This window comes from Zophobas morio, unplaced genomic scaffold (genome assembly GCF_036711695.1).
Source record: "Zophobas morio isolate AGI-343-1 ecotype UQ-CSIRO unplaced genomic scaffold, CSIRO_AGI_Zmor_V1 ptg000369l, whole genome shotgun sequence".
Lineage (NCBI taxonomy): Eukaryota > Metazoa > Arthropoda > Insecta > Coleoptera > Tenebrionidae > Zophobas > Zophobas morio.
The window spans coordinates 122-12723 of record NW_026972473.1 but is presented as its reverse complement, the minus strand read 5'-3'; the positions used below and the strand labels follow the sequence as shown (position 1 = coordinate 12723).

Here is a 12602-nt window from a genome sequence, read left to right as displayed (position 1 = left end):
TTCACGAACTCATTGCTGGCAGTAAACTTGATAGAGTTACCTTTATCGAACAACTTTGCTTAAGGATTTTAAGTCTACAGCTTAAACTGTTTAGTGTAATTGTAATAGAGTAAAGGCAGAACTCTTTTGTTTTACTAGGAAACCTTAGCGGTTCCATATTTTTTCTCAGGGGAAAGCGAATTTGTGTTTGACCGTTGCGTGGATGGCACAATCTTGTTAATATAATTGATAATCATTTGATTCTCACAGAGTAATCTTAATAAACCATTTGAGTCTTCAATTAAGATTATTTCATGCCTATAAATTGCATATTACCCAGATTTCTGCTTACTACAGTGATCCTCAAGGGTCATCGATAAACCCCTTGATTTTCCTCACTCTACATTTATCCTTTGTTATAAGCAATAGAAAACCTTTCAAACCCACAAGTAAGTTATATAACTACTTATAACTAATAAGGACTTGTTAAAAAAACCAGTAGCATAGTGTGGGTGGGTAATATCACCCTGTGACTATCTAGCGTAGACTTCTGAATCCTGACAGAGCCATGACAATAGCTTTCCTTTCAGAAAACTATCTAATCGGAAGCTAATTGATTCAAATGATATAGAATGTTTATTCTATGAGCCACCTAGAGACAAGGATTTAAAAGTAGATGTAAGATGAGGTACGCGGTAAAACTAGTTGGGTACGTTCTTGACGAAGACCAAGAAGTGAAACTTAGTTGAAGTGATGAGAACGAAAAGGGATCATAACGTAAGAAAATTTCTTATTCTGTCCCAACTATCTAAGTCGACAAAAAATTATACTTTACTCAAGTAGAAAATCTGTGAAAAGGTCAAATCTTTAAAACAAAAACCCTTTATCAGCAATTTCTGTCACTGCTTTCGTATGTAAATACTCAACAAATTATATTTGAAAAAATCAACGCATTATCTGAGACGAAAAACCGTTTTTTTAGTAGTGTCATCAGCCCAAATTAAATTGTGTGAGTGCAAGTTGCAAAGGAATACATAGAGCAAACTTTAGGCATTAAACGAAGCCTTTACAAATGAAGTTTAGGCATAATTGTAAAGTTTACAAGTCAAAAGCACATTCCAGGTTTTATTTAAGATTAATTACTAAATAAGTCCTGTCGCGAAGGGTGTAACCTTTAATGAATCGTTACAACGTCTTTCTCTATAAACAAAATGAACTCTTCTGGTTTGGAACGCTCTTGGAATTTATCACAGGGCTTTTTAACCATTGAATACACAAGTATAGCACTTTTTTTGCAGCTGATGTTGTCGAGCTTGTATTTTAATAAAATTAAAATGCAACAGCGGAATTAAAAAATTTCACTAAAAAAAATTCTTTTGTGATAATTTTATAAATTTTTAAAATAAACGGTTCATTAAATTCTCTTCTAAGTTGCTAGTCTATGGATTAATGATATTTAAAAAAACATGGGATTGCTTTTTTATATTTAGTTAATAACATAAATCTCTATGCTATTAACAATATATACACACAATAAACACTCATTAACGGGGATGTCGCCGTTTTCGGATGTGGCCTGTGCTTATTTCTTATCCTGAATTTATGATAAATTTTTACCCCCCCCGGACTGGTGACCAAGTTATTTGCTAACATCTAAGAACCAACAAAAAAAGTAGATTTTGCCAATAAAAGTTTTCCCAACTTGTAAATAAAATAAGCAACTCCGGGTTCAATGCTTCAAAAAAGCGAAAGGGCGGTTTTTTGGCTCTAAAAATTCTAATTCTAATAATTTTCAGCGTTCATGCTCGTAGATGAAGTCGTCGAAGTTGCTACTCATTGATAACAAAAATGATATTATTACTAATATTAATATATATAAAAAAAATATTGGTTGTAATGAAAAATATCTAACAGTAACTATAGTATTAGGTGTAATACTATTAACAATGAGGACCATGGTAATAGTAATAACAGTTATACACCTAATACTACGAGCAGTAACAGTAGTGGTAACACTTCTAAAAGTTAACTTAAAGCCCCACTAGCGACAATACTAGTAGCGCATCCCCAGAAATAAACCTTTTCCCCTCTTATACGTGAAAAGCAAAATGGTCAGAAGTAGTTTCCCTTTTATGAATTTTACTTCTATCAGCTACCTTGAGGGCGAGCACTTAAAGTTGTTTTAAGAGGGATATTTCTTAAATTGAACTGCGAAGAGATCAGAAAAGATCTACGACAGGGTCGCCACCCGTTAAAAGTCGCTCGAATGAAAAGCTTTAGACACGAAGAGAAACCTCTTCCAATTGTTTCGTGCATCTATGTAATAATTTATAAAGTTACCTCTGATTGTCCTCTCTTAATCTCTTTGGAAAGACCCAAAAACAGCACTAGGATTGCCCAATGCCATCGCTGTCAGCTCTTCGGTCATAACTCAAATCATTGCATTTCAGCCTGCAAGCGCGTCATATGTGATGGGAAACACGAAACTATACGGTGCACAAGAAACACCGGAGACTCCCCTATAATATGCTAACTGTCAGGGCAATCACTTCGCAAAGAATAGGGACCGTAAATATTATCCGAATAACGCGAAAAATGCAACCTACATCCACACTACCGTTTCTAAACCAGGAGCACCCCTTAAAAAGTCTATTTCTACCTCCTTAACGAAAGAGAGGACCCGCGCTAAAGACCAAGTTACGAGTAATACACTTTTCATAGTCAAACTGCTTAATGAGCTTCTCTAGTCATTGTGGTCTTCCTACAAAACCCATTGATGTACCTTCGTATTCTACTCGGGAACGACGATGGCCCGATGCAAAAGAGAGAAGTAGGCGTTTCTTATAAGAAAAAAAAACGAAATAGTTCTTGAGTAAAACACACCTAAAGCCTAAAAATCTTTAAATTGTCCAACTACATAATATATCGTAAAGAGCTGGCGTAGTTAGCTTGATACTATTAAATAGTATTCGAAATCAGCTAAGTCATGCAGGTAACTGTTGCTTAGTAGTGAATAGTCGCGAACGAAAGCATTGGCAATTATCACTGTAGGATGAGTGATGTTTACCCATTGTCTGTTCTCTCTTCCGGAGCAGCTAGTTCTGTAGCTTGTTGATTCGTCTCTTAACTAGTGGAGTTAGATAAGAAAATAGTGTCTATTCCTAGGCTATAGGTACTGGTACTATATATATAAGCGCGACGAAATAACTTTCGAAAAGGAATGTAGCAGAGCAGTCAGATGACACTTTGCCCACTCAGAGATTTTCACCAGTTAACTTTCCATGAGGCAATTGGAATCAAAAAAATACATCTTTATGGTCAAGGCGATGTAGCAATTGTCTCTCATGTAAACCTCCGGGGAAGCCTCTAGCAAATAACTGTGGACCTCGTTATGAGCTATGTGACTGCAAAAATTTAACTTTAAGTGCAGTAAGCGAAATTCTACTGAAGAAATTTTCAACAAGTAGGCCTAGATAAGAGGCTAAGTGTTTTAAGCTCCAAGCAACCCAACACGCATTCACCACTGTAGGAACACAAAAACTTAGAAGTACAATCAATTATTAACATCTTCTCAACTAAAAAGGCACCAGGCCATGATGGTATAACGAATCTCATGCTATAAACTTATCTAAATCGGTCTTAAAAACTCTTACTCTTATAATTACCGCCACTCTGGGTTTTTCACTCTTTCCGGATGGGTGGGAGGTGGTCACTGTCATTTTTCTACTAAAATAAAAAAACCTTCCTAAAACCCCGAGGACAATCGCCCAATAAGTCTATTATACTGTGCTGGCAAAGTAACAGAGTCATTTATACCTAGGTTAATTACAGATAATGTAGAGCAAAACCAAATTATCCCTTGAAAACCCATTAACTTCAGAAGGGGCCTTTAACTACCCAGCAACACTCTTGAGGTTCATTTAGCAGGTGATAAAGGGATTTAATAATTCCAACAAGACCCCATGTGCTGTTCCCTTATAAAACTGAAAAGGCTTTCGATAGAGTTAGGCTTGCGGGTCTCATAACTAAAATGACAATATAAGAATACCAAAAACACCTCTTCACCCTTACTATATCGTTTCTGCACCATAGAAAGTTTTTACTATATTTGGAAAGGTATTTCCAAGATTAAAGGAATCCAGGAAGAGCTACCTCAAGGTTTCTTACTTTCGCCTATCCTCTTCTTGGTTTACCCGGCAGAATCCCCAGACCGACCAACACCTCAACAATTTATCACAATTCACTGATGACACATCCTTTGCTATTTCTAAGTCAGTTACACTAGTAGTAAAACATGTGCAAGTATACATTAAAAGGGCCGAGCTCTGGTTCGCCCAGGGGCACCTATACTAATTTTTCAAAGAGCGCAGTATTAATTATTACCAGATGTAAAAGAATAAATTTTTAACTAATTGTCATTAATGTTATGCCAGTCCTCTGGTGCTCTAATATAAACTATCTTGGCGCAACCATTTTGAACATGTCACGAAAAAGGCTAAACTAGAGATCAGAATACTATACTCACTTATCCGCTAGAAAAGTCCTCTCTCTAAACTCAATAAGCTGTAACTTTATCTTACCACATAAATCAAACATGTTCTACGCAACAGTGGCGTGGTCTTCTTGTACCCCCCTGCCATCATTCGTCCACTCCAGGTTGTACACAAAACTATACTGACTATTTTAGGTGCGCCATAGTTTGTTCTAAGCTTTATCCTTAATCGTTACTTAGATATTGAAACACTCCACTATAATCAACGTGCAGCCAAAAGGATTATGAAAAGTTTTGGTTTCATTATACTCCGCTATATCTTCAAGAAGTAACTTACGATACAAGTTTTTTAAAAAAATACAGGGACCTCGACATCAACTTGATCGTTTGATGTACCAATGAGTAACTAATTAACCTGACCACCTTATCAACCGATGTAAGCCCACAACAAAATTAGATTAAGCAGTATTTGATTCTAAAAATATTCACCACCGTTAATGGTCGCTATAATAGCTAGTGTCACTTTTAGAGGGGCACTTTGTCTTCTACCCCATGACGAGGTTTTTGGCAAGAAATAATACTTTAAACTTTCTAGCTTGTTAAACAGTTGTGCATACGTTTACTTTACTCCTTTACTGAGTAAAGAAGGGGCCGCTTTGAATCATAACTCAAAAACCTTGATAAAATTGTTAACCAATTAAAGGCTTCCTTCATGAATAAAACTTTACGTTAATAAAGGTACTCTTTTGGCTAATAATTTCAGTTAACCAGCAATTATTTTCTACTGCGGTACAATTAAAATCTTTAATTAAATCTGTTTATTAGTTTTTGTTAAGTAGACGGCAAAAAATTAGTTGATATTACGAGGTTGCGAAGAGATATAGTTCAATGAAAAGATTATAGTTATTTTTATTTAGCTAAAGCACGGTAAAAGGCATTATGCGCCTGCTCTAAATCAAACAATAACTGTCTTTTTTGTTCTTCGTTTAATTCGTCACTTGCCTTCATGGTATTGGTGATTTCAAGCCTTTAATATCATGAATATGAAAGTGTATATTTAAAAATTACAAGCAAAACTAAATTTCTTACCACTGTCTAATTTTGCTTTTAAAATCAAAATTTTCGGAATCCTCCTGTAAAGATTTTATTTTATTCATGCTTTGTAAAAGATCGTTTAATTGTGGATGAATTTCATCTATGGCCACCATGTTCAATTTCACGGAATCCATTAAAGTGATAAAGTACTATTAAATAGTAAAATAATAATAATCTAAAAGTACCACAGGTAAGTTAACCTGAACAACTTCAGCCACGTATTGAGAAACTTTCTTACCTTCAACCTCTGTTAGACCTCCGTGTTCGATGGTCGCAGGCACACCAATTTTTAAACGATTATAGGCAGCTGGACAAGAAAAAGCGAGTATTTCTTCATAAAGCTTTCAAGATCCGTAACTTCATGCAAAAGTAAATTCTTGCAAGTTTTATACTGAGCAATTAACCTTTCACAGGCTGGAGTATACCTATAAAAGGATATTATGAAAAGGTAGTTTTAAAGAATCTATTCTCTTTTAATATTTTTACAAAAGAGAAAAGTAAAATAAAGTTTAAATTTTGATAAAAACAATTTAAAAAAGATGATTTAAAATAGAATATAAATACATTAAAACTTTCTAAAAATTACTCCTCTGCCGTTACAGAGTCTTTTACGTATGCCTTTTCCAAAAGATCCAGAGTTTGAACAATTGAAAACAGGTCAGCCATGTTATCGTACATTTCTCTTTCTTCTTTACTACTATAAAGCTTAATTTCCTTTGATAAACAAAAAAAAAAATTTATTATAGTAATATTTACATTAATAAAAAGTTAAAGTTAACTCTCGAACTACTGTTTATTTTAGGCGCGATAACAATTCAAACCTAATATTTATAAACGAAATATAGAATATTCTACAAGTCCCTTCTACACGATTCAAGTAAACTTACATTTATGTTAACACAGTCAAGCTAAAGAAATAAGTAAAAAAATATATAAAAAAAGAGTTGTAAAAGTATAGGTAGTCAAGTACAAACAAAAATCATAAAACATTATTATTGAAGTTAAAATTCTAAGTACTCGATAGTCTTCAGTCATCTAATAACACTTGTTTTGATGACTATGAAAGCAGAGTAAGTGAAAGTTAAATAATACAGAGAAAAAGCAGGGAAATGCATTCATTTAACCTCGAAAATACCCTATTACCCTTTTCCTACCTATTCACCCCAAAGTTTTAGACCTTTAAATTGCAGAGAATAAAAATGCCAGGTATAATTATAATAGTAATAAGTGACCACATAACAGATCGTTATTCTGAAATCTTCTAAGATTCATCCCTTTAGCTTCCTTGTTTAATATAAGTATTACTGTAACCGAAAGCACTTTAATATTATGCTTGCCTCTGGGTCAAAAATTCGCTCTGAGGGCTCAAACATGAGTTTTAGGCGTTTTTTTAATAACCAAAAATGTCTTAAAATTTTTTTTATTATATTAAACTTAGATAAATTTAATAGTAATTCCTGGTTTTCAATGAGTCAAAAAAACACCTGTTTTACGCGCTCTTAACAGGGTGATAGCGTACAAATTAGTTTTAAGCTAGAATTTAAGGAATCTCTACTTATGTATAACTTTTAACCTTTAGCATTAACCCACTTACAAAATACAACAGAATTCAAAGCGCATTGGGTGAACAACAATGGTGTGCCATGGTTCGCCTCTATCTCTTTTAGTAATGAGCATGTGCGCTTAGTAAGCTGTTAGTAGGGGCAATATGCACTGCGAAAAATACGGTAGTCAAGGTCAAGCTAAAGAGCGGTACTGAACTTCACATGGCGCCGAGTCAGTGTGGTAAGCCTTGGTCATAGCTATTTAAACCAGGAACAGTTCACGTAAATTGGAGGTCCTCTCGATACCAGGATATTGAAAGGGTTCTCTAGGGGACCTTAGAAATACAAATTAGCGTGCTATGGTCCTGATAAATGTCTCTTGCCTCCTTTGGATCTCCAAGCTCAAGCAGGACTGGATGATATTTTGGTTCGACAAAATTCGTAAAGAGCCTTAACTACTGTCTGAAAAAGGCGAAATCCAGCACGACTGATGTGTCAACTTTCGCTCGGTGTCTCAGGACACCGAGCCGTAAAAAACGTGGTATTCATTAGTTAAGGTTTTAGAGGTTTGCTGGGAGACATTAGCTGCAATCACACCCCACCCTCCAATTAGTAAGTGTAACATTAAAAGCATGTGATTTTTTTAAGAAATGTTCCTGAACAATTTAATCTTTTCCCCTCTCCTCTAAATTACACATATGTAGAGATGTAATGCTTAACGGAGTATACCTGAATCTATTTGTTGTGCATCTGCGCTTTTCTCCTTTAAGGGCTTGTGTGAAGTTTTTAACTCAATCGAGCACCAGGAGCTGTTATTAGTAAATGATAAATAAATAAACTTTAGACTTCTTTTCTTTATTTTTTGCTTTTTGCCTTTTGTTTGTTAAAATGTCCTCAATGCCTTTTTTTCGTGATCCAGTTTCAACAAACCTGGCAGCTGGCCTAAAGTAAGTTTAAAAGGGATTTAATTTCTGTTTAAATGTAAATAGGCATTATCCGTCTCCGTCAAAGACGTTAGGGACAACATTAACTATATTAAAAACTTATAAATATATATATATATTTTTTGAAATAATAAAACTGTATATTCTTTGTAACTTTTTGAAGTAATGCAATTTTTAATTTTAATGTTAGCTCTCTAACCTTTTTGTTCGCTCACCCAAGTGGGTCCCCCCTTTTTAGCTACCCCATCACCAAATCGTGGGCGCCTAAATAAGATGGCAGAAAATTATTTTTCATAGAATTCAGTCATATCTTGGCCGGTATGCTCATTTAGATAGCTGTTATAACCTTAAAAACCGGCTTAGATTTTATAAGCTTCAACGTTTCGAAACAGTGTGTCATCTTTGCCAGCCCTATAAAGAATTGAGGCGGCTAATGTTATTCTCTACCCAGCCAGCCGGGAGCCCGTACCGGTGCCTGAAGCGTACACGTCACCCTATCATGACACTGCTACCCCCCAGAACGTGATGTCCTTATATATTTTTTTTGAGCTGTTTTAAGAGGGGGCCTTAACTAAATGCACCCGCCCTCAAACGACCAATTTTTTTAATTTTACGCCGTCAAACGCGGACCTTAGAAGAAAGCAAACAGAAAGTTATAAGGTTATTAAACAAATAACTATTATTTCCATGGCCGTGATAAGCTATATCAGAGCAGTAAAAATGGAGAGGAATTGTCGGTTTGCTAACGGAAGATTTTTGAATATTAGAGGTGTTTCGTAAGGATAGCCTCATTTAAAAGTATAAATATCCTTCTGCGAAAACTTCGCAAGCAACTTTTAATTTAGTTTTATATGGTAAAACATAGTCGCTGCAATTAACTCATAAGAGCTATGCTTAAAGAGTGAAAGAAAGCAACATTATCTGTTCTATAAAAATTATTGTTGTAAACTGGAATATTGCTAGCCATATATTATGATGACACCAAGCGTAGTTCCTCGCTACCAAACTTAAGTTTGCCTTCAAAAACTATCAAATATTCCGCAGTGTACATAATTGTTAGAGATGAAAATTTTTCAGCTGCTAAAAGTCGTGATTCTCTAGCGTAGGAGAAAATGGGATTGTTAACTTATTAGGCAATTTTTGTATTTATATTTAACAACCAGATAATAAGATAATATATTGATTTCAACTGTCTTTATTAAGCTAAATGACAAGTTCCTTTAGCGGTCCAAAATCAACAATATCGTATTGTGGGAAAAAAAAGTCTGTAACGCTTATTTCAGGTGGTGACAATTCCTCTGCTGGCATTAAAATAAGACCAGTCCTTATAGTTATTAATAAGATCAATTATGATATATACTTTACATAATAGAAAGTAATTTATAAAACCGAGAAAAAAAATAAAAATAATTATATACTCGTTGGGATCACACTGGGCAATAATTTGAGATATTGTTTGTTGCGATATTTTTTCTCCATAGTCTCCGTGATAATTGGTTAGAATCTAAAATTATTAAGTAAAAGGCTGCGTTTCTTAGAGCGCTAATTAAGCATACAGCTATTATTAAGAAAGAAAGGAAACTGTGATTTTATATTTTGCATAACGATATACGAAGCTTATAAAAAAGTGATAAACTATTATCTTCTGTTAGTAAAAGCATAATTTTACTCGAGGACGAAAAAGATTGACGCCACCTCGCGCTTCGGAAGAAATGAACTTTTATTTGTGCGAACAACTAAGATCTGATTAGAATAGTATGACCGTTTCATTAATTATTTTATTAAGTGCCCTACATTTATCCTTTTTATCTGGTAAAGCAAATTAGCAGATCGATTTTACATATGAAATAGACTATCTAAAACTATAAGTTCCTATTATAAAAATTTCTGTTACTTATAAGTAGATGCTCTTATCTTAAAATAAATTGCTTTTATGGAAAACTTGAAAATTTTGAATGATTTACTTGGTGGTCCCGTATATCTATATTAACTATATTGTTATAAGTTCGATAGTTGAGTGCTTGCTTTTGTAGTTTATTATGCGATTGTTTTATAAGCTGTTCTATCAGCCACCTTTACGCTTTTTTTTACCAGAAGTTGCAAGTCCCGTAGGTGGAATTAAACCACACCAAAAACAAAAAACAAATACCTCGTTTTTTCGTCACATATTTTTTATTTTTCTTGGTAAGTCTACTCTTTTTTTTTTGGGTCATAAGCCTTACGAATATAATTAACTTTATATAAGAAAGAATGCTTACTTTTCTTATTTCCAATGGATTTAATTCTTTAAGAAAAATTCTTGTATCCGAAAGTTTTGAAGCATTTTTTATTAAAGTTAAGGCCTTCAATTCGATTTACGTATAATAAATAAATTAAATAAATTAATTAGAATGAAGTGCTTATTATAAAAAATTTGCGATAGTCATAATTTTTTTTATAATTTAAAAAAAAGTTAAAGAAAAAGCCGAGTAACGGTAAAAACTCTAAAGCTATAAGTAAAGTAGTACCTGTACAGCAGAATCGAGTGAAGTGTCTTCTCCTTTATCAAAGTTTTTTTCTTTAAACCATTCTCTTAGATTAATAGTAATAGCAGAATAAATAAAATGGTAATAAGTAAATAAAGACCGAAGAACTCCGATATTTTCCAGAATACGCAAACTTTTATTCCACGTGCAGTACTGATACCCCAACGTCAAAGTTTTAATAATATAATGACTGATGAACTTTGCAATTCTGGAGAAAACAGCGCTGGTGACGACGACGGGGATACCTACAGAACCAAAAAAGAGTAGTAACTATTAAGATCCAATAGAATAAGGAAAGAAGAAGAAACCATTGAGAGTGAAAAGGTTATAAATGTCCTCCAGCTCTTTGATAAAGTCGGTCATTGTTTTTCCTGCTATATTTGAAGAAGTATGCAGAGAGTGGATTACATTTTAATAAAAAAAGGAACTCTTTTATTATACGCTTATGGGCTCTTTATATGTCTACCAATTGGGTTCATGTACGGAAACCCTCTCGTTTACTTTTTATACGTGGCTAAAAGACAAGTTTTTTTTATGACTTTTTTTAGGGATATAATCATCCACAAATGTTATTAAAAACTGATAAATGTAGAATGTCATATAAACTTTTTTTTCCAAAAACTTTTTTGGCCAGTATAGGGCTAATTATTATATGATAATACATAATATAATAAAAAGCTCAAAATAAACATAAAGAAAGTACCCCCCCATTTCCCGAAAAAACTTTTGGACGAGCTTTTACTTCGATCAGTAATAATAAATAAGTTCGTTTTTATTTTTGATTCAAGAGCAGAAATAAATTTCTATATTGTAAATAAATAATAAAGTAAATAATAAATTAGTTATACAGTATATAGCGTCTTCAAGTTATAAAATACCTGTAAAAATTTTTTAAAAATAATAAAATGGTTTAACAAACATTATAGAATATTCATGTTAAACAGTATAATATATAAAAAATATTAAGATTTGTAAGTATATAAATTCGGAATATTAAAAGATATATTTTTACAAAATTAAAAAACATAAAAAAAAACAAACTTCCATTTTGTAATAGTAGTATAGTTTTATAATAATATAAAAGTTTTAGAAGGTATACGCAAAAAGGATTTTATGAATTATATTAATAACAAAAAAGAAAAAGACAACAGAAAATAACTTTAGCAATAAATTTAAAAAATTTAAAAGGAAAAAGTTTTTATTAAGCCTACAATATAAGATTCTAGAAAAGAAATAAACTACATTTATAATATGACATACAAATAAACTTAATAACTTTATATAACTTTATGAAGAGAAGAAAAAATTTTGAATAATTAAGTTTAAAAAAAGTTATAAATTCTAAAGATTACTAGAATTAAGGCTTCTCTTAAAGTAACTGAACCAATAAATTTTAGTAAAGTTATGGCAAACAAAGTTAGAAGGTATTCAATGATATTATAACCACTATTACATTAAACTTTGTATTAAATGTTATAAAATTATAATAATAACTATAAAATTACTATACAAAAGTCAAACTAAGCAACTTTTGTGTAATATAATATTCATAATATTAATTTAAAATAAAAAAATTATGCAAATGATTCAATAATGAATACAAAAAAATTACTAATATGAAGGCAACACATAAAATGGTTATAAATAATAGATGTCTATCTCATTAAACGTATAAGAAAAGTACCCGATAATAAATAAGAATTAACTTCTTCACGAGCTTAGTGAAATTCGATAAAACAATTTTTACTGCGCTTTGCTCGGTTAAAAGGTTGGATACTATAAAAAAGACAGAAAAAATATATATACTCCCGCTGGACAAAAAAAATAATATTGTAAATTTCAAGTGTACATAATAAAAATATATAGAAAAAAGTGGACATGTAATGTAAAATAAGATAAACTTACAAAATATGATAACAACACCAAATAAATGCGATAAGTTTATTATATACTTTTGCATAGATTTTCTTACGGAAAAATACTAAGTAGTTTGTGTTCAATAATATACAAAATCACTATGGAT

At 32.4% G+C, this 12602-nt stretch overlaps 1 protein-coding gene and 1 long non-coding RNA gene across 2 annotated transcripts; both read right to left on the bottom strand.

Moving 5' to 3' along the window:
* Nucleotides 1-5362: 5362 nt before the first annotated feature.
* LOC135120291 (uncharacterized) lies at nucleotides 5363-6622 on the bottom strand. The gene is made up of 5 exons (XR_010278560.1): nucleotides 6584-6622; nucleotides 6153-6280; nucleotides 5767-5991; nucleotides 5561-5715; nucleotides 5363-5498 (listed from the first exon to the last, which is right to left on the bottom strand). It is a non-coding gene; the product is annotated as an uncharacterized LOC135120291 (long non-coding RNA).
* A 2635-nt stretch (nucleotides 6623-9257) lies between these two features.
* On the bottom strand, nucleotides 9258-12306 carry LOC135120278 (unconventional myosin-Va-like). The gene is made up of 8 exons (XM_064044576.1): nucleotides 12264-12306; nucleotides 11283-11382; nucleotides 10888-10953; nucleotides 10680-10824; nucleotides 10562-10625; nucleotides 10313-10396; nucleotides 9473-9558; nucleotides 9258-9378 (listed from the first exon to the last, which is right to left on the bottom strand). The coding sequence occupies exons 3-8, from the start codon at nucleotides 10940-10942 to the stop codon at nucleotides 9258-9260; spliced, it is 555 nt and encodes a 184-aa protein (XP_063900646.1). The 5' UTR covers nucleotides 10943-10953; nucleotides 11283-11382; nucleotides 12264-12306.
* Nucleotides 12307-12602: the final 296 nt, after the last annotated feature.